This window comes from Gobius niger, assembly GCF_951799975.1.
Source record: "Gobius niger genome assembly, chromosome: 10".
Lineage (NCBI taxonomy): Eukaryota > Metazoa > Chordata > Actinopteri > Gobiiformes > Gobiidae > Gobius > Gobius niger.
Window position 1 is genome coordinate 2,570,959 of NC_136861.1, and position 27,493 is coordinate 2,598,451.

At 47.6% G+C, this 27,493-nt stretch overlaps 1 protein-coding gene across 2 annotated transcripts in view; it reads right to left on the reverse strand.

The window, feature by feature from the left end:
- The window catches only part of kpnb1 (karyopherin (importin) beta 1), a gene marked incomplete at its 3' end in the record, with an annotated part of 30,130 nt that extends 3,770 nt beyond the window's left edge, over positions 1-26,360 (reverse strand). For both annotated transcript variants that reach the window (XM_079564177.1, XM_079564176.1), the window contains exons 1-20: positions 26,063-26,360; positions 20,682-20,740; positions 17,720-17,902; positions 17,072-17,272; positions 16,795-16,947; positions 15,810-15,869; positions 15,616-15,705; positions 13,405-13,515; positions 13,231-13,332; positions 10,969-11,193; positions 10,615-10,806; positions 8,751-8,881; positions 8,526-8,673; positions 6,424-6,495; positions 4,415-4,559; positions 4,259-4,341; positions 3,467-3,574; positions 3,235-3,378; positions 2,050-2,158; positions 1,546-1,660 (exon numbers count right to left, since the gene is read on the reverse strand). In XM_079564177.1, coding sequence (XP_079420303.1) covers positions 1,546-1,660; positions 2,050-2,158; positions 3,235-3,378; positions 3,467-3,574; positions 4,259-4,341; positions 4,415-4,559; positions 6,424-6,495; positions 8,526-8,673; positions 8,751-8,881; positions 10,615-10,806; positions 10,969-11,193; positions 13,231-13,332; positions 13,405-13,515; positions 15,616-15,705; positions 15,810-15,869; positions 16,795-16,947; positions 17,072-17,272; positions 17,720-17,902; positions 20,682-20,740; positions 26,063-26,102 — 2,471 coding nt within the window. In that variant the 5' untranslated portion in view covers positions 26,103-26,360. The remainder of the gene's footprint in view (positions 1-1,545; positions 1,661-2,049; positions 2,159-3,234; positions 3,379-3,466; positions 3,575-4,258; positions 4,342-4,414; positions 4,560-6,423; positions 6,496-8,525; positions 8,674-8,750; positions 8,882-10,614; positions 10,807-10,968; positions 11,194-13,230; positions 13,333-13,404; positions 13,516-15,615; positions 15,706-15,809; positions 15,870-16,794; positions 16,948-17,071; positions 17,273-17,719; positions 17,903-20,681; positions 20,741-26,062) is intronic.
- Positions 26,361-27,493: the final 1,133 nt, after the last annotated feature.

Here is a 27,493-nt window from a genome sequence, read left to right on the forward strand (position 1 = left end):
CTATCATAGCCACTTTAGCATAGGGACCTCTGATGCTAACTATCATAGCCACTTGAGCATAGGGACCTCTGATGCTAACTATCATAGCCACTTTAGCATAGGGTCCTCTGGTGCCAACTATCATAGCCACTTTAGCATAGTGACCTCTGATGCTAAATATCATAGCCACTTTAGCATAGGGACCTTTAGTATAGGGACCTATGATGCTAACTATCAGAGCCACTTTAGCATAGGGACCTATGGTGCTAACTATCATAGCCACTTTAGCATAGGGACCTTTAGCATAGGGACCAATGATGCTAACTATCATAGCCACTTTAGCATAGGGACCTATGATGCTAACTAACCGGTGATTCGGAGCCATGTGCCATCCCATAAGCCACTGCGCCAAATCCAGCTGTTGGTGATGTCACTTCCCCTGGGTAAGGACGGTCGGATTGTTTGAAACAGCTCTGAAGCTCTAGTTCCCTAACTGCACAGATCTAACAGTCGACCCCATGAAAGGTCAGAGGTTAGCGTTCATGCTTAGAGGCTATAATGTGATGGTTTCGGACGCAGCCTGGACCTGGACCTTCTGAGACATGTGTGAAAGTGTTGGGTCTCGCAAAACCAGCGTCCCTGAGGGGGTGGGGCTCTGAAGGGGCGGGGCTAGTAGTAGTTAGTTACCCTGTAGTGGTGCATGTAGAGGATGGTTTCCCTGTAGTAGAGGATAGTTTCCCTGTAGTAGAGGATAGTTACCCTGTAGTAGAGGATAGTTACCCTGTAGTAGAGGATAGTTACCCTGTAATAGAGGATAGTTACCCTGTAATAGAGGATAGTTACCCTGTAATAGAGGATAGTTACCCTGTAATAGAGGATAGTTACCCTGTAATAGAGGATAGTTACCCTGTAATAGAGGATAGTTACCCTGTAGTAGAGGATAGTTACCCTGTAGTCGAGGATAGCTACCCTGTAGTCGAGGATAGTTACCCTGTAGTCGAGGATAGTTACCCTGTAGTAGAGGATAGTTACCCTGTAGTCGAGGATAGCTACCCTGTAGTCGAGGATAGTTACCCTGTAGTAGAGGATAGCTACCCTGTAGTAGAGGATAGCTACCCTGTAGTAGAGGATAGCTACCCTGTAGTAGAGGATAGCTACCCTGTAGTCGAGGATAGTTACCCTGTAGTAGAGGATAGTTACCCTGTAGTCGAGGATAGTTACCCTGTAGTCGAGGATAGCTACCCTGTAGTCGAGGATAGTTACCCTGTAGTCGAGGATAGCTACCCTGTAGTCGAGGATAGTTACCCTGTAGTCGAGGATAGTTACCCTGTAGTCGAGGATAGCTACCCTGTAGTCGAGGATAGTTACCCTGTAGTCGAGGATAGCTACCCTGTAGTAGAGGATAGTTACCCTGTAGTAGAGGATAGTTTCCCTGTAGTCGAGGATAGTTACCCTGTAGTAGATGATAGCTAGCCTGTAGTCGAGGATAGTTACCCTGTAGTAGAGGATAGTTACCCTGTAGTAGAGGATAGTTACCCTGTCGTGGTGCATGTAGAGGATAGTTACCCTATTAGCCCGGCTGAGTTGGCCACGACTCCGTCAGAATGATCCTCGTCCATGGCGATGTGGTCGATGAACGACAGGATGAACGGCACTCGCGGCTGCATCAGCATCACGTCGGCTACAACACAAGAACAAAAAATTATTTGAGTCCACCAGTGGTTTGGGCCAATCGCGAGCCAGCATTGCGGTGAGAAGGCGGGTCTAACATTTGAGAATTAGCGATGCAGCAAAGACGGAAAACCACGAGGAACATTTGTATTATATGAATCTGTAGCTTTGAGACTTGGCTGTGATTGGTCAAAAGCCCTTCCTGTTATTAAAGCTATAAAAGGCGACTGTTGGGTCTCGCAAAACCAGCGTCCCGGAGGGGGCGGGGCTCTGGGTGAAACGACCCGTTCATCTGTGACGCTCTAAAATCCTACGTCTACGCCTCGAGACGCAGGAGGAACTGGCGTCACTGTGGTGGTTTGTAAGACGAGGAGCAGAAGAACCAGACTGAGGACTCACGGTGCACGTTGTTCTCCTGGTCGCCCTTCAGGCCCTGGATGATCCCGGTGTAGGCCTCCAGGCAGCCCTCCCTCAGCTCGTTCAGGTAATCCACCATGTCGTAGTCCGTCTGCAGGACAGGAGGCAGGAGCGTTTAATATCACAGTCTCCTGGTAAAGAGGAACCGGGATTCTCCAAAGTAACCGGGAGATAAAAAGGTGATAGCAACATGATGATGGAGAAACCCCCCCCCAGTGCCCCCTGGTCCACGACGGTGCAAAGACAGACCCAGGACGAGCGTAGAGGAGCATCACTCTCGCTCTCGGCTGCCTCTCCCCTGAAGGACCTCCTCCTCTGATGGAGCAGAGGGTTATCCTACTATCATAGCCACTTTAGCATTGGGACCTCTGATGCTAACTATCATAGCCACTTTAACATAGGGTCCTCTGATGCTAACTATCAAAGCCACTTTAGCATAGGGACCTCTGGTGCTAACTATCATAGTCACTTTAGCATAGGGACCTCTGATGCTAACTATCAAAGCCACTTTAGCATAGGGACCTCTGATGCTAACTATCAAAGCCACTTTAGCATAGGGACCTCTAGTGCTAACTATCATAGCCACTTTAGCATAGGGACCTCTGGTGCTAACTATCATAGCCACTTTAGCATAGGGACCTCTGATGCTAACTATCAAAGCCACTTTAGCATAGGGACCTCTGGTGCTAACTATCATAGCCACTTTAGCATAGGGACCTCTGGTGCTAACTATCATAGCCACTTTAGCATAGGGACCTCTGGTGCTAACTATCATAACCACTTTAACATAGGGACCTCTGATGCTAACCATCATAGCCACTTTAGCATAGGGCCCTCTGGTGCTAACTATCATAGCCACTTTAGCATAGGGACCTCTGGTGCTAACTATCATAGCCACTTTAGCATAGGGACCTCTGATGCCAACTATCATAGCCACTTTAGCATAGGGACCTCTGATGCTAACCATCATAGCCACTTTAGCACAGGGTCCTCTGGTGCTAACTATCATAGCCACTTTAGCATAGCATTGGTTTAGCAGGTAAAGGGCAGTAGGTACAAAGGTAATGGTTATGTGTTGTAGCTGTTAGCCTGAGAGAAGCTAGGCTAAGCTAACCTTTGCCACAGTCACAGTCCTACAATAACACTATATGAAGGTAAAGCTCTGACCTTATCGACCTGCGCCTGCGACGCCTGGTCCAGCGTGTCCAGAACCACCGCCAGGTACTTCTTAAACTCTCCGCCCAGAGCCAGAGCGATGTCCCCGAACACGGAGAGGATCTGCGGCTTCACCGACCGGTGCACGTCCTGGTTCTGCAAACATCAGTGAAGAACACCCTGCTTTACCTACAACTCTATTATTACTATTATTGTTATTAATGAGATGATGACACAGACTCACCCGGAGATTGTCCAGCAGGAGGTTCATGATCTTGTCACAGTACGGGAGGATGTTGGACATCAGCGCTCGGCATAGGTCACACACCAAACCCACGGCCGCCAGGCACACCTACAAGACCAGAGGAGTCACTACAGGCACACCTACAAGACCAGAGGAGTCACTACAGGCACACCTACAAGACCAGAGGAGTCACTACAGGCACACCTACAAGACCAGAGGAGTCACTACAGGCACACCTACAAGACCAGGAGTCACTACAGGCACACCTACAAGACCAGGAGTCACTACAGGCACACCTACAAGACCAGGAGTCACTACAGGAGCACCTACAAGACCAGGAGTCACTACAGGAGCACCTACAAGACCAGAGGAGTCACTACAGGCACACCTACAAGACCAGAGGAGTCACTACAGGCACACCTACAAGACCAGGAGTCACTACAGGAGCACCTACAAGACCAGAGGAGTCACTACAGGCACACCTACAAGACCAGAGGAGTCACTACAGGCACACCTACAAGACCAGAGGAGTCACTACAGGAGCACCTACAAGACCAGAGGAGTCACTACAGGCACACCTACAAGACCAGGAGTCACTACAGGAGCACCTACAAGACCAGAGGAGTCACTACAGGAGCACCTACAAGATCAGGAGTCACTACAGGCACACCTACAAGACCAGGAGTCACTACAGGAGCACCTACAAGACCAGAGGAGTCACTACAGGAGCACCTACAAGACCAGGAGTCACTACAGGCACACCTACAAGACCAGGAGTCCCTACAGCTGTACCTGATACTCGGCGTGGTTCTTCAGGCCGATCACCAGGTACGGCTCGAAGGCGTCCATGTATTTCTGGAAGTCGGCTCCGAGGACTGAAACACAGAGAGCGTTAGTTTGGACTGAGAGGCCGCAGTGACGAGGGGCGGCCCGGCGGGGGCGCTGTACCTTCGACCAGCGTGGACACGGCCATGAGCGCGTCCTCCTGGACTCCCCCCGACCCCGCCGTGCTCTGGAACATCCGGAGGAGGCTCTCCATCACCACGTCCGAGATGTGCAGCGCGTCCTGGTGCTGCACTTTACGGAGAACGTTCTGCACGAGGAGCAAGCGACCACGGGTTAACGCCAGAGGGAGGAGCTTCTAAACCCCTCCCACAATGAGGCAGGAGCTACAATAAACACCAGAGAGAAGGGCTTCTAAACTCCTCCCACAAAGAGGAGCTACACTAAACGCCAGAGAGAAGGGCTTCTAAACCCCTCCCACAACGAGGGAGGAGCTACAATAAACACCAGAGAGAAGGGCTTTTAAACCCCTCCCACAAAGAGGAGCTACACTAAACGCCAGAGAGAAGGGCTTTTAAACTCCTCCCACAAACAGGGAGGAGCTACAATAAACACCAGAGAGAAGGGCTTCTAAAGTCCAGGTTACCATGTCTGCAGTTTGATTATAGATTACAGGGGGCGCTCTCACCTGGAGTGTGGCGCAGAGAGACTGCAGTTTGATTATAGATTACAGGGGGCGCTCTCACCTGGAGTGTGGCTCAGAGCGACTGCAGTTTGATTATAGATTACAGGGGGCGCTCTCACCTGGAGTGTGGCTCAGAGCGACTGCAGCTTGATTATAGATTACAGGGGGCGCTCTCACCTGGAGTGTGGCGCAGAGCAGTGACTGCAGTTTGATTATAGATCATAGGGGGCGCTCTCACCTGGAGTGTGGCTCAGAGAGACTGCAGTTTGATTATAGATCATAGGGGGCGCTCTCACCTGGAGTGTGGCGCAGAGCAGTGACTGCAGTTTGATTATAGATTACAGGGGGCGCTCTCACCTGGAGTGTGGCGCAGAGCAGTGACTGCAGTTTGATTATAGATTATAGGGGGCGCTCTCACCTGGAGTGTGGCGCAGAGAGACTGCAGTTTGATTATAGATTACAGGGGGCGCTCTCACCTGGAGTGTGGCTCAGAGCGACTGCAGCTTGATTATAGATTACAGGGGGCGCTCTCACCTGGAGTGTGGCGCAGAGCAGTGACTGCAGTTTGATTATAGATCATAGGGGGCGCTCTCACCTGGAGTGTGGCTCAGAGAGACTGCAGTTTGATTATAGATCATAGGGGGCGCTCTCACCTGGAGTGTGGCGCAGAGCAGTGACTGCAGTTTGATTATAGATTACAGGGGGCGCTCTCACCTGGAGTGTGGCGCAGAGCAGTGACTGCAGCTTGATTATAGATTACAGGGGGCGCTCTCACCTGGAGTGTGGCGCAGGGCGACTGCAGTTTGATTATAGATTACAGGGGGCGCTCTCACCTGGAGTGTGGCGCAGAGCAGCGACTGCAGTTTGATTATAGATTACAGGGGGCGCTCTCACCTGGAGTGTGGCGCAAAGCAGCGACTGCAGTTTGATTATAGATTACAGGGGGCGCTCTCACCTGGAGTGTGGCGCAGAGCAGCGACTGCAGTTTGATTATAGATTACAGGGGGCGCTCTCACCTGGAGTGTGGCTCAGAGCGACTGCAGTTTGATTATAGATTACAGGGGGCGCTCTCACCTGGAGTGTGGCGCAGAGCGACTGCAGTTTGATTATAGATTATAGGGGGCGCTCTCACCTGGAGTGTGGCGCAGAGCAGTGACTGCAGTTTGATTATAGATCATAGGGGGCGCTCTCACCTGGAGTGTGGCGCAGAGCAGTGACTGCAGTTTGATTATAGATTACAGGGGGCGCTCTCACCTGGAGTGTGGCGCAGAGCGACTGCAGTTTGATTATAGATCATAGGGGGCGCTCTCACCTGGAGTGTGGCGCAGAGCGACTGCAGTTTGATTATAGATCATAGGGGGCGCTCTCACCTGGAGTGTGGCGCAGAGCAGTGACTGCAGTTTGATTATAGATTACAGGGGGCGCTCTCACCTGGAGTGTGGCTCAGAGAGACTGCAGTTTGATTATAGATTACAGGGGGCGCTCTCACCTGGAGTGTGGCGCAGAGCAGTGACTGCAGGTCGTTGAACTGCATTCTGTCTGACGTGCTCTGGATGTGAGACTGAAACACAAACATTCAGGTCATCAACAACAGACTGCGAACCCGAGACCGTCCTCCACAACAGAAATAACTCAAATGTAAAGCTGGTGTCTCCAGTTAGATGTTCACGTATTTAGGGACGTCTCGAATTAAATGATTAGCGACCTAATGAAAGGAAACGACTGATATGTTTAGTTTAGTGTCTTTTTATACCAATAGGTAGCGTTCACGATTTAGAATGTGATGTCATAATGTCAGATGGAGGGCAGGGCCAATACAACTCTATGGGAGAAATGCCGTTTTTGGAAGAAATCTCCAAAACGAAAATTGACAAATGTTTTTCCTCGTCAGTATCTGATCGTGATTGGATTCACAAACCTGTGATATTATTTTTATGTTTGAAAGTCTTTTCTATTGGACAACATCATGGTCATGTTTTCGCATATTGTCACCACTTTTTGACATTTTTCAGAGAAAATAATTGTACATTAGTTCATATGTGCCGACAGAGGAGACAATGAACTTTGTTTTTTGGCTCATATCTCAGTCGTGACTGGAGGAATCCACATGAAACAAAAACTGTCACAAAGACATAAAAATATGCATTTGGTCAGTTACCACGGTAACCATAGCCACTGTCAGTTGACCTCCACCTCAATGTTAAACTATAGGCTCTTTAGAATGTTGTGATGTCACGTGAACGCAACCTATTAAAAATCTGTAGGACTATTGTGCAGAAAAATGTATGCATTAAATATACAAAGCAAACTTAACTATAAATTATTAATACCGTAAATGCTCTAATATCGGCCGGGGCCTTTATTTACTCAAGGGCATCTGGGACCAGGCCTTTATTGGAACCAGGCCACAGTTAGAGACAGGCCTTTATTTCTATTTGAGCAAAACGGACAACCAGGAAAATGAAGAAAAACGAGATTTGTTCCATTTGCACCTAAAATATGAGGTTCATTTATTAATGAACATTTCAAACCCTCTCCCAGCGGCTGGAACATTGACGCCTTTTATTTTGTCGGGACAACAGGAAGTGTTTCGTTGCTGTTAGCGGAGCTTTGACATCAATGTCACTGCAGGTTTCTGTTTCGTTTTTACCGCGGACCGGATTATTTGTTATCTTGTGTAAAAGGCGAGTTTAGACGGAGCGTTTGTGTTTGTGATCGATCATGAGACTGACCCGAGAGAAGACGAGACGCTCGCGCTGATGGGAGGAGTTATTTTGAGGCGTGGGACTGACCTGCACACGGAGCAGCTGGACGTGCTTTGAAGACGCGATGGAGACTTTATTAAAACCCTGGAGGGTCATAAACATTTGCCCTGTTTCCCTGTTTCTACAAATAGTCACAGGAGGTTTGAAAAGTGGCTAAATCTGTGTCAAAGTTACGCTCGGATCAGCTCCTCCGCAGCGTCCCCCTCGGCCCGGGTCCCGTTTGTTTACTTCCTGTCAGAGACCCGGCCTCTGTCGGAGACCCGGCCTCTGTCGGAGACCCGGCCTCTGTCGGAGACCCGGCCTCTGTCGGAGACCCGGCCTCTGTCGGAGACCCGGCCTCTGTCGGAGACCCGGCCTCTGTCGGAGACCCGGCCTCTGTCGGAGACCCGGCCTCTGTCGGAGACCCGGCCTCTGTCGGAGACCCGGCCTCTGTCGGAGACCCGGCCTCTGTCGGAGACCCGGCCTCTGTCGGAGACCCGGCCTCTGTCGGAGACCCGGCCTCTGTCGGAGACCCGGCCTCTGTCGGAGACCCGGCCCCTGTCGGAGACCCGGCCCCTGTCGGAGACCCGGCCTCTAATGGAATACAGGCCAGTATTAGAGAATTTACGGTACATTCTTATTAGGCCACATTCTGAGAGCAGACGTGTGTTACTAAAGTAAAGAGACTTCCTTGACTTGGACTTATCAAGCACCAGATTATCTCGAAGATGTCGCTTCATGTTGGACAGATCGGAGCAGGGTTTGGATGTAGGACGATCCCAAAGCCGTAATGTTGAGAAATATCGTGATATGAAGTGATGTCAGATGTTTGGATGTGGCTCCTCACCTCCATCTGCAGGACCTGCCTGAGCCGCTCCATGATGACCAGAGTGATCTTCTGCACCGCGGGGTAACAGTCTTTAGCGCTGTTCTTCACGATCTCCATCAGAGCCTCGTACGCCGCGGAGCGCAGGTTGTTCTGGTGTCCGTCCGGTCTGAAACAAACGCTCATCAGGACGGACTGCAGTAGAAGTACGTGTACTAGTAGCAGTAGTAGTAGTAGTAGTAGTACCGGTCTGTGGTCTCCAGGAGTTTCTCCACGATGAGCTCGAAGGTGGAGGAGAGGCAGTACGTGGCCGGCTCCTCCTGTTCTTCTGCAGCTTCTGTAGCTTCATACGCCGCCTCAGCCAGAGACGAGAACGCCTGGAAACCACAGAAACATAAACCACGTTCAGAGACTCGTCACGGAGACTTTACTTGGAACCGTTAACCTCTTAACTCCCGCCTGAACCGAGAGGATTGTTTTCCTCACGTCAGATTTTTTCCCCATCATTTTTTGTTTGGTATTCAACTCATTTTTTTGGTCATTTTTTTTTTCCTTCATTTTTTGGTCCATTTTTTAATCAAATTATCATTTTTTGTCAAATTTTTATCACATTTTTGTAATTTTTTCGTCCATTTTTTGTCAATTTCTTGTGACATTTGACGAAGAAGAAGTCGCATTTTTGCAATTTTTTTGTCAAATTTTTATCAAATTTTTGCAATTTTTTTGTCACATTTTTGCCACTTTTTCATCAATTTTTCGTCACTATTTTGTCAATGTTTTCTCACTTTTTTGTCACACTTCCATCAGTTTCCATCTCAGTTTTGTTGCCATTTTCACAGCTTTTTTCCAGAAGCATTTGGATTGGGGTAAAGCCAAACTGGAGAAAATGCTCTCGGTTCAGGTGGGAGTTAAGGGGTTAAACCAGACCAGCCTGGGAGCGAACTACATTTAAAAAAAAATCTTTATATTCAAGTTTTGATCAAAATTTAAAGTAAAAAAAAATTGGGGGAAAAGTCAAAATTAGGAAAAGGTAAAAAAAAAGAAAAGAAAAAGGGTACTTTTGTGAAAAAAAATCGTGGAAAAAATGTGGAATTAAAAACGAATAGGGAAGAAATAGCAAATATGCAGGAATAAAAAAAATAACACATTTGGCTTTACTCAAATCTAAAAGCGTTAAAAAAGCTACAAAAATTATGCAGAAAATGCAACAAAAAAAAAAATGGAAAAAAAAGTGACAAAAACGTGGGGACAATGCAAGAAAGTTTTGTAGGCATTAGCTTTCAAATGAGGCACTACCCTGGCCTGTGTCCTGTAAACTCCAGTAAAGAAGCAATGACATCACGTACAGTTCTGGGGGCCATTTTGAATATATAAGTAGATTTATGGAGTGGCATTTTTATGTACAGCAAAAAAAAAACGGCCCCAGAGACGCACGTTTATGTGATATAACAGTTTGTCATGTCAACAGAGTCTCAGTCGGAGTTTAAGCTGCTCAAGACGTTAGCATGCTACCGGTTAGCATTTAGCTTCAACACAATAAACACATGTGTGGCTCACATCTATGAACAGTGAGGAAATACTACAGTAACAGCCCTGACCTCTGACCTCTGTCACATGTTGTATCCTGTGGTTCAGGGCTTTCTCTTGGAGGTCAGAGCTGAGCTGTTGAAGCTAAATGCTAACTGGTAGCATGCGAACGTCTTAAACACTGACTCACTGGTTTCTTCACATTAACGTGCATCTTTGGGGCCGTGTTTTAACTGTTTTCTTCATGAGCAATGATTACCAGTACATAAAAATGCCACTGTTGATCAGTCGTCTTTCATTTTCATCCTGAATAGAGATTGTTATATAGTACTGCATAATTCTACTTTGGTATTCAAAATGGCCGCCGGAGCTATGAGTGATGTAATTGGAAACGCGTGTATATCCAAATCTAAAAGCTTCTTGACCGGAGTTTGCATTATGTAGTACTGCATAATTCTACTTTGGTATTCAAAATGGCCGCCATAACAACAAAGGTCACATGACTGAAAGGCATGTATAGCTAAACTGGAGAAAATGTGCTCTGCTAAACATTGAGGAAACAAATATGGGGAAATGACCGTACCCAGCAGACGTTGGAGGCGACGCGTGGCTCCGCCCCCAGCCCGTCGATCAGACACTGCAGCAGAGGAGCCAGGTACAGCTCGTTTATGGCGGCCTCCGGCAGCAGCTCGCAGATCCTCCCCACCGTCCACGCCGTCGTGTCCCGCACCACGACCGACGGGTCCTTCATCAGCTCGATCATTGTGGGCATCCCCTTTAAACAACACATTTACATCAGGGAGATCATTGTGGGCCTCCCCTTTAAACAACACATTTACATCAGGAGGATCATCCCCTTTAAACAACACATTTACATCAGGAGCATCATTGTGGGCCTCCCCTTTAAAACACAACACCACATTTACATCCGCCTGACCTGGATGATGATGGGCTTCAGGTGGTTGAGCTCCGGTCCCTCCAGGATGGATCCGAAGGCCATGACCGAGGCGTCGCGGTACCTCCAGTCCGGGTGCTTGATGTTCTCCTTGATGAAGGGCAGGACGTGAGGGACGACGTCGTCTTCACAGCAGGTGGCGAGCAGCATGAGGCAGACGCCGGCCGCTTTACAAGGGTTCCAGTCGTCATCGTCGTCGTTCTCATCCTGAAACATCAGACTTTAGTGCCGCACTTCTGTTTCATCTGAATGTCCTCTGTAGAGTTATACTGGTGAGGGCAGCTGTGGCTATTAGAAGGACTGGGCACCGTTAAACAATACCAGTCCGGTATCGGAATAATGCGAGTATCGAAATGATCGATATTTGATGCCGTTGGTCCAGGGACACATTAAAGGGAGAGATTAAATAAATAAGACTTTAGAGATGAACCCAAACTTTCACACATTGTTCCGTTTTCTGCTACTAGATGACGATGTTGGTATCGGTATCGGAAACCAAGTATGGTTAAAGCACTGGTATCGAAAAAAATGCAACGGTACCCAGCCCTAGTTCTTAGCCTGTTTTTACCTGTTTGGTGTTGGCAGTGATGGTTTTTACCTGTTTGGTGTTTGCAGTGGTGGTTTTTAGCCTGTTTTTACCAGTTTGGTGTTGGCAGTGGTGGTTTTTAGCCTGTTTGGTGTTTGCAGTGGTGGTTTTTAGCCTGTTTGATGTTTGCAGTGGTGGTTTTTAGCCTGTTTGATGTTTGCAGTGGTGGTTTTTAGCCCGTTTGATGTTGGCAGTGGTGGTTTTTAGCCCGTTTTTACCAGTTTGGTGTTGGCAGTGGTGGTTTTTAGCCTGTTTGATGTTTGCAGTGGTGGTTTTAGCCTGTTTGGTGTTTGCAGTGGTGGTTTTTAGCCCGTTTGGTGTTGGCAGTGGTGGTTTTTAGCCCGTTTGGTGTTGGCAGTGGTGGTTTTTAGCCCGTTTTTACCAGTTTGGTGTTGGCAGTGGTGGTTTTTAGCCCGTTTGGTGTTTGCAGTGGTGGTTTTTAGCCTGTTTGATGTTTGCAGTGGTGGTTTTTAGCCTGTTCGATGTTTGCAGTGGTGGTTTTTAGCCCGTTTGGTGTTGGCAGTGGTGGTTTTTAGCCCGTTTTTACCAGTTTGGTGTTGGCAGTGGTGGTTTTTAGCCTGTTTGATGTTTGCAGTGGTGGTTTTTAGCCTGTTTGGTGTTTGCAGTGGTGGTTTTTAGCCTGTTTGGTGTTTGCAGTGGTGGTTTTTAGCCCGTTTGGTGTTGGCAGTGGTGGTTTTTAGCCCGTTTTTACCAGTTTGGTGTTGGCAGTGGTGGTTTTTAGCCCGTTTGGTGTTGGCAGTGGTGGTTTTTAGCCCGTTTTTACCAGTTTGGTGTTGGCAGCGGTGGTTTTTAGCCTGTTTGGTGTTGGCAGTGGTGGTTTGTAGCCTGTTTGGTGTTTGCATTGATGGTTTGTAGCCTGTTTGGTGTTTGCATTGATGGTTTGTAGCCTGTTTGGTGTTTGCATTGATGGTTTGTAGCCTGTTTGGTGTTTGTAGTGGTGGTTTTTAGCCTGTTTTTACCTGTTTGGTGTTTGCAGTGGTGGTTTTTAGCCTGTTTTTACCTGTTTGGTGTTTGCAGTGGTGGTTTTTAGCCTGTTTTTACCTGTTTGGTGTTTGCAGTGGTGGTTTTTACCTGTTTGGTGTTTGCATTGATGGTTTGTAGCCTGTTTGGTGTTTGTAGTGGTGGTTTTTAGCCTGTTTTTACCTGTTTGGTGTTTGCAGTGGTGGTTTTTAGCCTGTTTTTACCTGTTTGGTGTTTGCAGTGGTGGTTTTTACCTGTTTGGTGTTTGCATTGATGGTTTGTAGCCTGTTTGGTGTTTGTAGTGATGGTTTTAAGCCTGTTTGGTGTTGGCAGTGGTGGTTTGTAGCCTGTCTGGTGTTTGCATTGATGGTTTGTAGCCCGTTTGGTGTTTGCATTGATGGTTTGTAGCCTGTTTGGTGTTTGTAGTGGTGGTTTTTAGCCTGTTTGGTGTTTGCATTGATGGTTTGTAGCCTGTTTGGTGTTTGCGGTGGTGGTTTGTAGCCTGTTTGGTGTTTGTGGTGGTGGTTTTTAGCCTGTTTGGTGTTGGCAGTGGTGGTTTGTAGCCTGTTTGGTGTTGGCATTGATGGTTTGTAGCCTGTTTGGTGTTTGTAGTGGTGGTTTTTAGCCTGTTTTTACCTGTTTGGTGTTGGCAGTGGTGGTTTGTAGCCCGTTTTTACCTGTTTGGTGAGCGTCTGGTTGAGGATGGGGACCAGATACTGCAGCGCTCCTTTGGCGTAGAACTTGCTGGTGTGCTCTGGGGGGCGCCCTTGCTCCGAGGCCTGTGATCGGACGTCACATTTCAGTTATAAAACCCAAAGTTTGTGGCTGGAGTTCACGTGAGGACAGAGTACCTCAGACGCCTCGATGGCCAGGTCCATCTCCTCGTCGCAGACGTTGGACCAGAACTCGATGCCCTGCAGAGCCACCTCGTCGATCTCGCTCTTCATCGCCTCGATCGTGATCTGAGAAACATCCACAGGTGAGTCAGGGTGCTGGTGTGTGTTACGCTGCAGCTTCATGGCATTGGTGCTGGTGTGGTGGGTGGAGCCTCGGGTGCAGCCGTGGGTGGAGCCTGGGACCTCAAGGCCAGGTGGGCTCGGTTATTGGCTGATTGTGGAAGCTGTCATTGAATATTGAATTGTGGAAACCGTATCATCGTTCTTAACCTCTTCACTCCCACCTGAACCAAGCACACCAGGCTACCCCAAATATAAAGCTTCAAAAAGAGTGACAAAAGCCCGAAGAAAACGCAACAAAAAGCGCTTTTTGTCCATTTTACTACTACTTCTCCTCCTCCTTCAAAAAAGTGATGAAAAAGTGACAAAAATGTGACGAAAAGTGATAGAAAAGTGACAAAAAAGTAACGAAAAAATGATGAAAAAATGACAAAAAAGTGACAAAAATGTGATTGAAAAGTGACAAAAAAGTGATGGAAAAGTGACAAAAAAGTGACAAAAAAGTGACGAAAGTGACAAAAAAGTGATGGAAAAATGGCGAAAAAGTGACAAAAAAAGTGATGGAAAAGTGACGAAAAAGTGACAAAAAAGTGACGAAAAAGTGACAAAAAAGTGATGGAAAAGTGACGAAAAAGTGACAAAAAAGTGACGAAAAAGTGACAAAAAAGTGATGGAAAAGTGACGGAAAAGTGACAAAAAAGTGACGAAAGTGACAAAAAAGTGATGGAAAAATGGCGAAAAAGTGACAAAAAAAGTGATGGAAAAGTGACAAAAAAAAGTGATGGAAAAGTGACAAAAAAGTGACAAAAAAGTGACGGAAAAGTGACAAAAAAGTGACAAAAGCCAAATTGGAGAAAGTGTGTTCTGTTCGGGTGGGAGTTTAAGAGGTTAAAACACCCATAACTTCGAGTTAATTCATTTTCATCCTGGACACACGAGTCAGGCTTAAGCCGGGCCCGGACACAAACAGCTATACCTGTGTGCTATATGCTCAATCCTCACACAGGTCTGTAATCACACATTAAACTCTCATATTACTGTGGTCACATCTCCATGGAGACGAGCTGCAGGCGCTCCCACTGAACACCAATATCTGTAATCAAACTCTCTGTTGGCTGAATTGTTACGCGGTGTGGCTTTAAGTTCTCTCTGAACAAAGCTTTAGGGTTAGTTTCTGTGGCACAAACACCAGGTTTATCCAGGCAGGAGGAGACCAAACCTAATGCTTATAACGCCACAAACGCGGAAACACAAACATTTAATCAAACAGAGGAAAGAATTGGACAAAAGGGGAAACTTTTTAGCCAAAAAATGTGCAACATGCAGTTTAAAAAAAACCTGAACTGAGAGGATCTTTTTCCTCATGTTATCAGATTTTTTTCCATCATTTTTTGGTTGGGTATTCAACTCATTTTTGTAACTTTTTTGTCATTTTTTTTACTTTTCATTTTTTTGTCAAATTTTAGTAATTTATTTAGTCACATTTTTGTCATTTTTTTTTCCATTTTTTGTCACATTTTTGATTTTTTTTTGGTCAATTTCTTGTGACATCTTTGTGACATTTTTGCCACTTTTTCATAAATTGTTCTCACTTTTTTGTCACATTTCCATCATTGTTTTTGTCTCAGTTTTGTTGCTATTTTCACTGCTTTTTTCCAGAAGCTTATGGATTGGGGTAAAGCTGAACTGGAGAGGATGCGCTCAGTTCAGGTGGGAGTTAAGGGGTTAAACTTTCTCTTTAAAGACCAGAGTATGAGAGTATGGACTTTCTGGAACTGATGCAGTAACCCCCTCCTGAACCGAGCACATACTCTCACACATTACCCACATCTAAGAGCTTCTTGAAACAAAAAAGCATCAAAATAGCAACGAAAACCAGAATGACAAACAAAAACACGACAAAAGCGATTCCAAAATGTGATAAAAACGCAGCGACGACTTTGCAGGTCTTAGCTTTCAAATGAGGCCAAGCTCTCCAGTCGATAAGCTTTTAGATTTGGGTAAAGCTGAACTGGAGAGGATGCGCTCTGTTAAAGTGGGGGGGGTCAGAGGTTAATGCTCTTTAATGACAGTTCATTTAATGTGGAGAAAGAGGGAGGGACTTACGGCGAAGAGGGCGGGGCCCATGTACGCCTCCATGTACTGGTAATACAGAGACATGATCTTCACCAGGTTCTGCAGCGCCGCCACTCGCACCTGAGGGAGGGGGGAGGATGGGGGAGAGAGGGGAGAGGGGGGGGGGGGGAGACTGTCAGACACGAGTCCAAACCCAGAGGAAGAGCTGAGGGGAGCAGACTCACCCTTGTGTCCGGACACTGCGTGGCCTCACACACCACCTGCATGATGAAGTGCCGCTCCGACTGAAACACAGGAGAGCAGAGCGGTCAGCAGGGCAGGCAGGACACGAACCCGGGACAGGGTCAGGAAATAACAGGACACGAACCCGGGACAGGGTCAGGAAATAAATAAAGGTTAAATCAAGGAAAATCAAGCAAACGGCCAAACTAATGTCAGACAAAGAGCAAAAGATTTAATGAAGCACAAAACCAGTTATGAAATAAATCCCAAATGTGTTAGTGGAGAAATCCAGCCGAGTGGTTAGAGCGGCTGCACATATGCAGAACACAGAGTCCCAGCTCGGATAATTCATGGGACTGGTTAACCTCTTAACTCCCGCCTGAACCGAGGGGATCTTTTTCCTCACGTCACATTTTTTTTCCATCATTTTTTTGTTGGTATTCAACTCATTTTTGTAACTTTGTCATTTTTCTGACATTTTTTGTCAATTTTTTATCAAATTTTTGTCTTTTAGCTGTCCCATTTTTGTAATTTTTTCTTCCATTTTTTGTCAATTTCTTTTGACATTTTTGCCACTTTTTCATCAATTTTTCGTCACTTTTGTCATTTGTCACATTTTTGTCCAAAAAAATTACAAAAATGTGCTAAATATTTATCACATTTCTGTCATTTTTTTTGTCACATTTCTGTCATTTTTCCGTCCATTTTTGAATCATTTTTTTTTTTTTTTTGTCACATTTTTGTAATTTTTTGGTAATTTTTTCGTCTATTTTTTGTCAATTTCTTGTGACATTTTTGCCACTTTTTCAAAAAAATTTGTCACTTTTTTGTCACATTTCCATCATTGTTTTCGTCTCAGTTTTGTTGCCATTTTCACAGCTTTTTTCCAGAAGCTTTTGGATTGGGGTAAAGCCAAACTGGAGAAAATGTGCTCGGTTCAGGTGGGAGTTAAGAGGTTAATAATCGCAGTGGCCGCAGTCTTCGTACCTCTTTGTCGAAGTTGGCCTTGGTGAACTCCAGAGAGTTGAGCAGGGCGTTGGTCGCTGCCAGCTTCACGTTGCTGCTCGGCTCCTCCTTCCTCATGCCCTGGATTATGGCTGTGAGGATCTGGTTGGAGTTCTCCTGGAGGTGCTCCGGGTCCTGAAGACAACATACAGATCAAAAACACACCTATGCAGTACAAGTACACAGGTACATGAGGAAATACAGCGTGCTCTCCCTCATGTGTATGTGCAGTACTTGTATTTGCAGTAGTAGTACTCACGATGTCCTGGCAGATGTAGCCGATGGCCTCCAGCGTGCTCTCCCTCATGTGCTCCGTGCTCTGGGGGTTGGTCATGTTCTTCATCAGGTCCTGGACCAGGTCCGGCCACTGGTTCACGGGGATCTCAGCGCAGGCGATTCCAGCCACGCACTGGGAGGCCGAGGACGGCCGGTAGTTCTCTGTGCCGAGAGTCTGCAGCACCTGAGGAGCACACGCGTGTTCAGCTCCTGGCACATACAGGAGCTACAGGAGCTAAACATACAGGAGCTCCAGGACCAGCCCGTGGCCGGCTCCAGGACCAGCCCGGGGCCGGCTCCAGGACCAGCCCGGGGCCGGCTCCAGGACCAGCCCGCGGCCGGCTCCAGGACCAGCCCGGGGCCGGCTCCAGGACCAGCCCGGGGCCGGCTCCAGGACCAGCCCGGGGCCGGCTCCAGGACCAGCCCGCGGCCGGCTCCAGGACCAGCCCGCGGCCGGCTCCAGGACCAGCCCGGGGCCGGCTCCAGGACCAGCCCGGGGCCGGCTCCAGGACCAGCCCGGGGCCGGCTCCAGGACCAGCCCCGTGGCCGGCTCCAGGACCAGCCCGGGGCCGGCTCCAGGACCAGCCCGGGGCCGGCTCCAGGAGCACCAGCCTCAGAGTGAGTGTCTTACATATTTCTTGATCTCCTTGCGGGCGTTTCCGTCGATGGCCAGCCACCGTTGCTGATACTGCGTCTTGAGCTCGGGGTCTTTGGACGTCACAGAGTTTTTGATCTGCAGACCGGCCGCCACGCGAGCCACCTGCGTGTTCCCGGGGTTCGCCAGCACCTTGGACAGCTCCACCAGGAACAGCGGCTGCAGAGACAGGGCAGAGGTCAGCAGGGCGACACTCAGGGGTTATACAGGCAGAGGCGCTTGGAACATTTGCAAACATTACACCAAACAGAGGAAAGAAAACGAGACAAGACAGGAAACTCATGAGCACTTTTCTCTTTGGTAAATCTCAACCAAAACTGCAGCTGAACCCGTTTCAGGCCAGTCTCTGTGTTTTTGATCATGGAAACCCTAGAAACATACATAGTAAAGGCTTGTTTAAAAAGTACTCAACTAGGGATGCATCAATCCGACACTGGTATCGCATATCGGAGCCGATACCAGAAAAAATACGATATCAGGGATCGGCTACAAATACCCGATACTGAACCGATATCTGTTATGGCTCAACTTTCAGCGACTGAATCTAAATGAATGACTTTTATCCTCCGCATTCTGATCACCGATATGACAAAATTAGAATATCACCATTTTTGAATTACAAACTCCCAATTTCGATTTAAAAATCACTTAAATTTAAAAAGATTGAATGAATATGCTAATTTATTCTACTTTGTGATAATCAGCACAGCGAAAAATAGACTTAGAACTAACTCTATACATTAAAAAAACACAATAAAAATCCAGACAACAAAAGTAAAACAGTAACACTAAGTTTGGTAAAGTTTGTTTCTGAGACGTCAGGCTGCTGTGATGCGACGTCTGTCTGACCCTTTCACAATAAGAGTCTTACTAAAGAGTGAACATGCAGTGACTTTTATTGTGTAAATGCAAACCGGAAGCAGTTCGTTACCATTAGTTACTACCTGACCAAGTCATTCACCAAAGTTATTTTCAAAGACTTGGATAAACAGCGCCTTTGTGAACCGGGTCCAGGATTAAGCGTGTGTTCAGACCTGCAGTGTTTGGTCCACTTCAAACGGATCAGGGTTGGTTTTTAACGCTGCTCCGGATCTTTTATTCAGGTGTGAAACAACACACGAATCCTGGATCAAAGAACCCAGACCCACTTCAGGTGGTCTCGGTCCGGCTTCCAAACGGACTCTGGTCCAGTTCGCTCCAGGTGTGAATATAAACCACTGTTGATCCGAAACGACTGCGCCTTTTTGGGCTTAACAAGCCACCGTAGCCAGGCCTTCACTGCTGCTAACGCTAACACTGGACGGATGCTACAAACAACGAGCCGTGGACAGACCTGGAGCCTCCTGGATATTTGGGCAGATGCACAAACTCAACAGCGAGAAAAGACACACAAAAATGTGTTCGTGTTTAGCGAGAGCAGCGCTCCCACGGGCGCCAAAGTGGAAAACAAAGTGGCGGCACGGTAGCACAGCGGTTAGTGCTTGTGCTTCACAGCTAGAAGGTCCGGGTTCGATTCCCACCAAGGACGGGGCCTTTCTGTGTGGAGTTTGCATGTTCTCCCCGTGTCTGCGTAGGTTTCCTCCGGGTACTCCGGTTTCCCCTACCACTAAAAACATGTACAATAGGCCAGGATGTATGAGAGTGTGTTTGAGAGTGCGCATGGGGGACGACGGATGAAAATTAGCCTAAGGCTACAATCCGGTGTGGCTTGTTCATTAACTTGCACTGTCCCTACCAAATAAACCATAAATAAATAAAAACTTCTCCAAATTAAAGAAGAGGAGGATCAAGACCAACAGCTTGTCCCGTGGACATAATGGAAACAAACAGCTCAGCAGACGCTTCATCAGCACAAAACTCCTCTTCCTCCAGCTGCTCCGGAGAAGCTGAGGTTAAAGGTCAGAGGTTTAGCCTCTCACGTTTCTTTTATTATCATAGTCAGCGTCAAATGTTCATTTTTATTTCATTTGTTGTGGTCCTTGCTGTCCAATGGGAGGCTCGATCGTCACACGCGTGTTTATAAAATATAGTTCTCTCTTGTTAAAGTACAGTCTGAACACGAACTGCACCAAACAAAATTAAAAAAAAGTCAGCTTCAGATCCGGAACAAGCAAGCTGAGCAAAGGACTTCTCTGGTCTGAATACACCCTTAAATTAAGCAAATGACCTGGATGCAGCGCCTGACAGGCCTGAGAGGATGAAGGACACACTCGCCTCTTCACATGTGCAGGTAAATGAACACAGGCTGTGATCTGTGCAGAGCAGCGGCGGGTCGTGTGTGACTGTAGATGAGGCTCGCTGCTAACGCTCACTGCTAACGCTCGCTGCTAACGCTCGCTTTAGCTCCGTCACAGCGTAGTACAAAGTTAGCGGTTTGGGTTTGGCTTCATTGACCGCTAAAAGAGTCGACTGTGCGGAAGTGCTTAAAACCGTGATAAAACCATCCCACAGAAACGACAGATCGTCAGACGGTCTAATATCGTCATATCGTCCTCCTCATTCAGGCACAGTCTGAGTGAGGACGTCTGTGCAAAGGCTGAGCTACGTTTAGGCCTTACTCTGCAGTCACTATGACCCGTCCGTTCACTTTTATTCAACATTTTAAAACTAATCACACATTGAGGAAGGATTAAATGATCAAAGCTCCTCCTGCTGTGACAGGATAACTGATTTAACATGTTAAGTTTATGTTTATGAGTTCATATCCGGTCATTTAGAAAAGTCCACTTGTTCTTGGTTAATGTTTTTCCATTTGGGTTTATTAATGAACATCATCTTGAAAACATTCTGAGACTTCACTGATCTCTTTTGAGAAAGTCTCTTGTCTGGGTTTATATCGGCGGTTTATATTGGCCGATACTCGAGCCTGCAGTATCGGGATGATCACACAGTGAATGAAGAAATGCCAAAATAAGACGGTAAATGTAAAGAAACTCACCAGGTTCTGAGTCGCCGCCTGCTCCAAAAACTTCTGCGCCGCCTCCAGCTCATTCCGGTCTGAAAGCAGAGTCAGAGCGAGAGTCAGGACCAGGACCAGGACCAGGACCAGGACCAGGACCAGAACCAGAACCAGAACGAGAGTCAGAACCAGGACCAGAACCAGAACCAGAACCAGAACCAGAGTCAGAGTCAAAGTCAGAACCAGAGCGAGAGTCAGAACCAGAGCGAGAGTCAGAACCAGAACCAGAGACAGAGTCAGAGCGAGAGTCAGGACCAGAACCAGGACCAGGACCAGGACCAGGACCAGAACCAGGACCAGGACCAGGACCAGGACCAGGACCAGGACCAGAACCAGAACCAGAACCAGGACCAGGACCAGAACCAGAGTCAGAGTCAAAGTCAAAGTCAAAGACAGAATCAGAGCGAGAGTCAGGACCAGGACCAGAACCAGAACCAGAGTCAGAACCAGAGTCAGAGTCAAAGACAGAACCAGAGCGAGAGTCAGAACCAGGACGAGAACCAGAGTCAGAGTCAAAGACAGAACCAGAGCGAGAGTCAGAACCAGAACCAGAGTCAGAATCAGAGTCAAAGACAGAATCAGAGCGAGAGTCAGAACCAGAACCAGAGTCAGAGTCAAAGACAGAACCAGAACCAGGACCAGAACCAGGACCAGAACCAGAACCAGAGCCAGAGTCAAAGACAGAACCAGAGCGAGAGTCAGAACCAGAGTCAGAGTCAAAGACAGAACCAGAGCGAGAGTCAGAACCAGAGTCAGAGTCAAAGACAGAACCAGAGCGAGAGTCAGAACCAGAGTCAGAGTCAAAGACAGAACCAGAGCGAGAGTCAGAACCAGAGTCAGAGTCAAAGACAGAATCAGAGCGAGAGTCAGAACCAGGACCAGAGTCAGAGTCAAAGACAGAACCAGAGTCAGAGTCAGAACCAGAGTGAGTCACATCTCCAGGTATTTCACAGGACTTTCGTTTGCGTCTGTGCTGCTCTGACTACAGTGACTTCGTTAATGAGATTCATGAGGACAGACGCCTCCTGGTTTATCAGCTGGACCGTCAGTGTTTCCTAAAGCATTTACCCTGAAACCAGCGGCACATGATGAATCCACGTATGGATCCTCATCACAGGACGAGTCTGAGTCATGACACAGACTTTGAGGATTCGTTTGTGGCACAATCAACTGAATGACTTTAAAGCGGAAAAACTGACGTTTAAGGTGAGCTCTGAGCGAGAGATGAATGTGGTTTAACCTCTGACCCCGCCTCCACTGAGCGCGCTCTCTCCGGCTCCGCTTTGCCCAAATGTACAAGCTTCTAAGACTTCCGCGTTTGTTGCTTTTTTCGCTACGTTTTTTTTTGCTTTTCTGGCACGTTTTTTGTCGCTCATTTGTCACTTTTCTGCTGCATTTTTTTTTTCAAGCTTTAAGATTTGGGTAAAGCCGAGTTGGAGCCGATGTGCTGGCTTCATGTGTGGGGTTAACCTCTTAACTCCCGCCTCAACCGAGAGGATCTTTTTCCTCACGTCAGATTTTTTTTCTCGATTTTTTTTGTTGGGTTTTCAACTACTCATTTTTGTCACTTTTTAGTCACATTTTTGTCTTTTTTTTTTGTCAAATTGTTGTAATTTTTATGTCAAATTTTTATCAAATTTTTGTCATTTTTTGTGTGAAATTGTTGTATTTTTTGTATGACATTTTTGCCACTTTTTTTAATAAATTTTTCATCACTTTTTTGTCAATGTTTTCTCACTTTTTTGTCACATTTCCATCATTGTCATTGTCATCATCATCGTCTCAGTTACGTTGCTATTTTCACAGCTTTGTTCCAGAAGCTTTTGGATTGGGAAGCCAAACTGGAGAAACTGCTCTCGGTTCAGGTGGGGGTTAAGGGGTTAAACAGGATTAAATGATATGGATAAAGATCCAGTAACTCTGCGGCGAGCGTTTGTAAACGTGTCGCAGCGAGCACCCGCTCTGCCAAACGCTCAGATGGTTTTTATAATTACCAACGCGCCTCGCAGAATAATCAAGTCAAACGAGTCGCGCCGCCGCAAAAACAACATCTGAAAACTGTGTGAGACGCGAGCAAGGACAAGGTGAAACCAGGTCAGAGCGGCGAGGGTGAGGGTGAGGACGAGGGCGAGGACGGCGAAGGCAAATTCAGGAGTTACTGAAACCACAGGGTGAACTTTAACCAAACACTGCAGCTAAATAAATGAGAACTTTCCCCTTCCTTACATTTTCCTATGTAGCATTAGCATTTAGCCTCAAACATCGCAGATTACGAACAATGCAGATGTTTCCAGCTGTTGCGACCTCATTTAGTTGAAGTCAAAGCCTCGTCAGAAGTCGTTAATGAAAAGGGTGATAATATAATTATTAGGGCTGGGTTAGTGCTCTGGCTTCACAGCTAGAAGGTCCCGGGTTCGACTCCCACCTGGACGGGCCTTTCTGTGGAGTTGTACATGTTGTTTTCAGTGGCACATGGAAAACATGTACGACAGGCCCGGATGAATGTGTGAGTGAATGTGAGGTGGTGGTCAGACGAGTTTAGCACCACTCAGGGATATGAACATTCAAAACACTAAAATAGAAAAAAGCAAGATATAAACGATAGATTTTCATCAAAAAACTGCATGAATATCGAGATCCATATGGTTCAGCCCTAACATACAGATCTTCTTCTTCCATAACAAGTGAAATGTTTGCCTTAAAATGTGTGAAAAAGTCACAGGTCCAAAGTTTGGAAAACAAATGTTATTTGACATTTACCTCAAAATGTACCAAAGAGCTAACCTGGCTAACGCCGTGCTGCTGTGAGCGCTCCAATCATGTGGAACTGCACAGCAGCCTGGAGACCATGGCCAACATTTACACATGGATTTAGGAACCAATCACAGAGCGAGGAGGGAGGGCGAGATGATGACGAGCTATTCGATAAACGGAAGCTTGTAGTTTATTTACGGATAAAAAAGAAAAAGTTTATTTACGAATCCAACATGACAGCAGCAGACGCAAGGGTGTTTTTCCATCGAGCTTTAGGCCGAGTTCTAAATAGTTTAGCTCAAAAGTTTACAGCGGGTACGTCATACGGATACGATGATACGATTGGCTGTGGCCTCGTGCAGACGCAGGAGAGACGTTCAGCACAATAAACGGCTCTGGACGATCGTAAACCACACCTCTGCTACCAGAACATGAATTGGTCCCCAGACTAAATATGACTTGTGATTTCAGTCTGGTGTTAGCCGGGCTAGCAAAGTGCTGTAACGGTTACTGGAAAACTAAGTGATGAAAAATGCCTCCAAACACAAGTATTCAAAGTACTGCGATACTTGATAAAGTATCGATACCTGATACTGCAGCACAAAGTATCGATCCGATATTTTGTCCCAGGCTTATAATGATATAAAAGTGGCTTCTTCCAAATGTTGAACCATAATCAATGTTTTCAGGTGATTGTGGGTAAGGTTCACGTCTAACGGCCTCAAACATCTACTAATGTGTTTATTATGAAGAAACATCAGGAATGATATAAAAGCCATGACACGGACATTCTCACTTCGCCACAGTCGGCACTGGCTTCACCGTTTCAGACCGTGTGGTGAGAAGAAGCTCTGTTTACAGGTCTGTGAAGCCGTTTACAAAAGAAATGTGCATTTGTAGAACAGAAACACCACCGTTTATGTGAGTTTCTTTGGTGAAACTGCCTCGAAACACCAGACGCCCATAGGAAATAATGGAACAGCTTCGACCACGTCAGAAACACCCAGAGCCGTCTTTTCCGACGCGTTACTGTCGCTCTTTCAAGACACTTTTAGATTTGGGTAAAGCCAAACTGGATGAATGTCCTGGGTTAAAGGTTAAACATTGCACTTTCGCTACGACTTTATCTGGAGGAAATTGTCACGGTGTGGGAGCTGATCTGCAGACCCCACAGTCCAGGACTTAAGAGGGATTTGTTGATATGACTGCTCGCCCAAAACAAACTGGTTCATTTATTCACAAATAAATGAACTTATCCAAAAATGACTCTGAAAAACCTCTGTATTGACATGGTCAAAACACGCCGTGACTCAGACTCCACCGCCACAGATTTAAGCTTTTCTGGTCACTTAAAGGCACAAATCTCCTCATTTCCGTGTGAAAACATTGGCCCTGACCCGCAGCACACGTCCCGTACATCTGTGTGGCTGATCCACAGCACAGGCTGGACAGTGAGCTCCACAGATTTCATGATTTCAGTCCCTGCAGCAGAGATTACACTGAATTTGGCTCGTTTTTCCGGCTCTGACGCGGTCCCGGAGCTGTCACTCTCCTCCCGCCGGGCTGCAGAGCTCCACCCTCGGCCTCATGGCCTGAACAGCCCGGGGACGGTCACACAAACACCCCGGTGCCCTGTCTAACGGGTCACTGGGCCAAATAAAAGCCCATTTCAGGGGGTTACGAAAGGCTGAGGCGTGGGGTCCGCGTTAGCCGCGGTTAGCCCGTTCGCGCTAGCCGCCCCGGGAATGACTCAAAATAAACCCGCAAACAAACTTCTAGGGGGGGTTAGACATGTGTTTAGACTCGCTTCCTCTCGGGTTAGGTGTGGAGCCGTGTGCCCGCGGTGGAGTCCCCCGGTGCGGCCTGAGAGCAGCGGACACCGGGGACATGCGTGTGACGCCGCTAACGCTAGCGTTTAGCGGAGCGGCTAAAGCTAATGGAGGCTAACGGACGCTAACGGGCGCTAACAGGCGTGGGCAGGGTCCGAGCAGGTGCCCAGGCTCTGCGGGGTGTGTGCCCGGGCTCTGTGGTACACAGGGCGGGGAGAGGAGAACCAGAGCACCGGGACTGACGCCTCCACAGCGGCGGGAACACACCGGCATACGGCTCATAGCGACGCCCTGGCCGGGGCTCGATCTGCGGCGTGCTGCGACAGTTCAGGCCGTGGGAACTTTAGCCGCGGTTAGCATCGGGAGCTACTGACAGTTCCCTCCTCACAAACTTCACACAGCACTTTCGTATTGTTACCCTGTGCCCCCCGGTTATATTAATCACCCGTTATCCTTGGTGTGCCTTAAATAAACGCAACAAATAATATTAATAATAAGTTACTCCGCACTTTAGCCCCGCGCATTAGCCTCCCACACGCCGGGTAAGGAGCCTCATCGGCGGCGTGGGGCGCAGTCACCGGTCGCTGTAGCATCTTTAGCGTTAGCATCAGCCTTAGCAGCGTGTAGCATCTGCGGCTAATGTCACACTTCCTTCCTTCCTTCCTTCCCGGCTGCTCCTCCAGAACCAGCGGCGCAGGGACCGGGCCCGGGCCCAGGAAGCAGCCCCTCACAGCGGCCAGGCCCCGGCCCCAGCGCCCGGGTCGGGGCGGTACTCACCCGGGGAGACCGTCTTCTCCAGGATGGTGATGAGCTCCATGACTCTGGGCTCAGTTCGCTGCTGCTGCTGCCGCCGCTGTGGGTCCTCGAGGCGGGTGGGGGCGGTTCAGGAGGGCGCCGGGTCCTGTGCGCGGCCTGTGGGGTGGCCTGCGGGTGCTCTGCGGGGTGTTCACGGGCTGGTTTTGGGGTGTTTTCGGGTGTTCCGGAGGGAGGATTACACGGCGGCGGTGAAGCTCCTGACACAGAAAAGGGCCGCGCGCTCTTCTCCCGCTGAAGAATATCACGCACTCTGACGTCACCACGTCCGCGCGACATGTGTTTTTAAAAATTCACGGGTTTTATTTTTATTTTATTTTTTTCTTTAGTCTCTTTATTCATATCGTACAAATAAAGTATAAGTTTAACCTCTGAACCCCCGCCGGAACGGAGCGCGTTTTCTCCAGTTCGGCTTTACCCAAATCCAAAAGGTTCATGAAAAAAGCGTCAAAAAAGAGAAGAAGACGCAGCAAAAATGTGACAAAAACGTGGCAGAAAAGCAACAATATTACAACAAAAAAGTGAGGCATTTTAGCTTTAGATTTGGGTAAAGCTGAACTGGAGAACAGGCCCTTGGTTCAGACTGGGGTTAGAGGTAATTATAATTATAAGGTATCCCATGAGTTTAAATCTACAACTATCAGTTACATTCCCCCACAGTAGTCGAGTAACTTCTTGAAGTACTTCTCGGAGTAGTTTTATCACACTGTACTTTCTACTTCAGCTCGAGCTGGAGTTAAGCAGCATCAACTCTACATTACTTGATCTTTTAGGTCATAAATTCATGAAAAATACCATACCAACTTTATTTATAAAGCACTTTAAGAACTGCACACTTGGCCAAAGTGCCACACAGAAACAGATGCAAATATTTACAGTAAAAAATAAGAGGAAAAAAGTACAACAACAACAGCAGGCAACATCAATTTGCCTTAAACGCCAGAGAAAAAAGATCCGGAGCTGAGACAGATCCACGACAGTGAGGCGGATCCAGTGTGATAGTGTGCCCTCTGCTGGTAGGAGCAGATCCACAACGGTGTTATTTGTTATTAATAATTTATGTTTTAGGTTTAGCTTTACCCTCCTGGAGCCGCTACCTTTACGTGGTGGAGGGTTTGAGCACCTGAATGATCCTGGGGGCTCTGCTGTTGGGGGCTTCGTGCCCCTGGTAGGGGCGGTTCAGAGCCCCTTATGAGAGACCAACAGGCCCGGTAAGAACCATGAGGCCGTCCTTCTGTGGACCCACCACCTGCAGGAGGCGCCATAGGGGCTAGTGCAGCTCCAACAGCCCCCACGACCCGGCAACGGACAAGTGGAAGAAAATGGATGGATGGTTTAGTTTAAAGGGACTATACAGAGTTTTAAAACTAAGTATGTTCCTCATGTCCAGCCGTG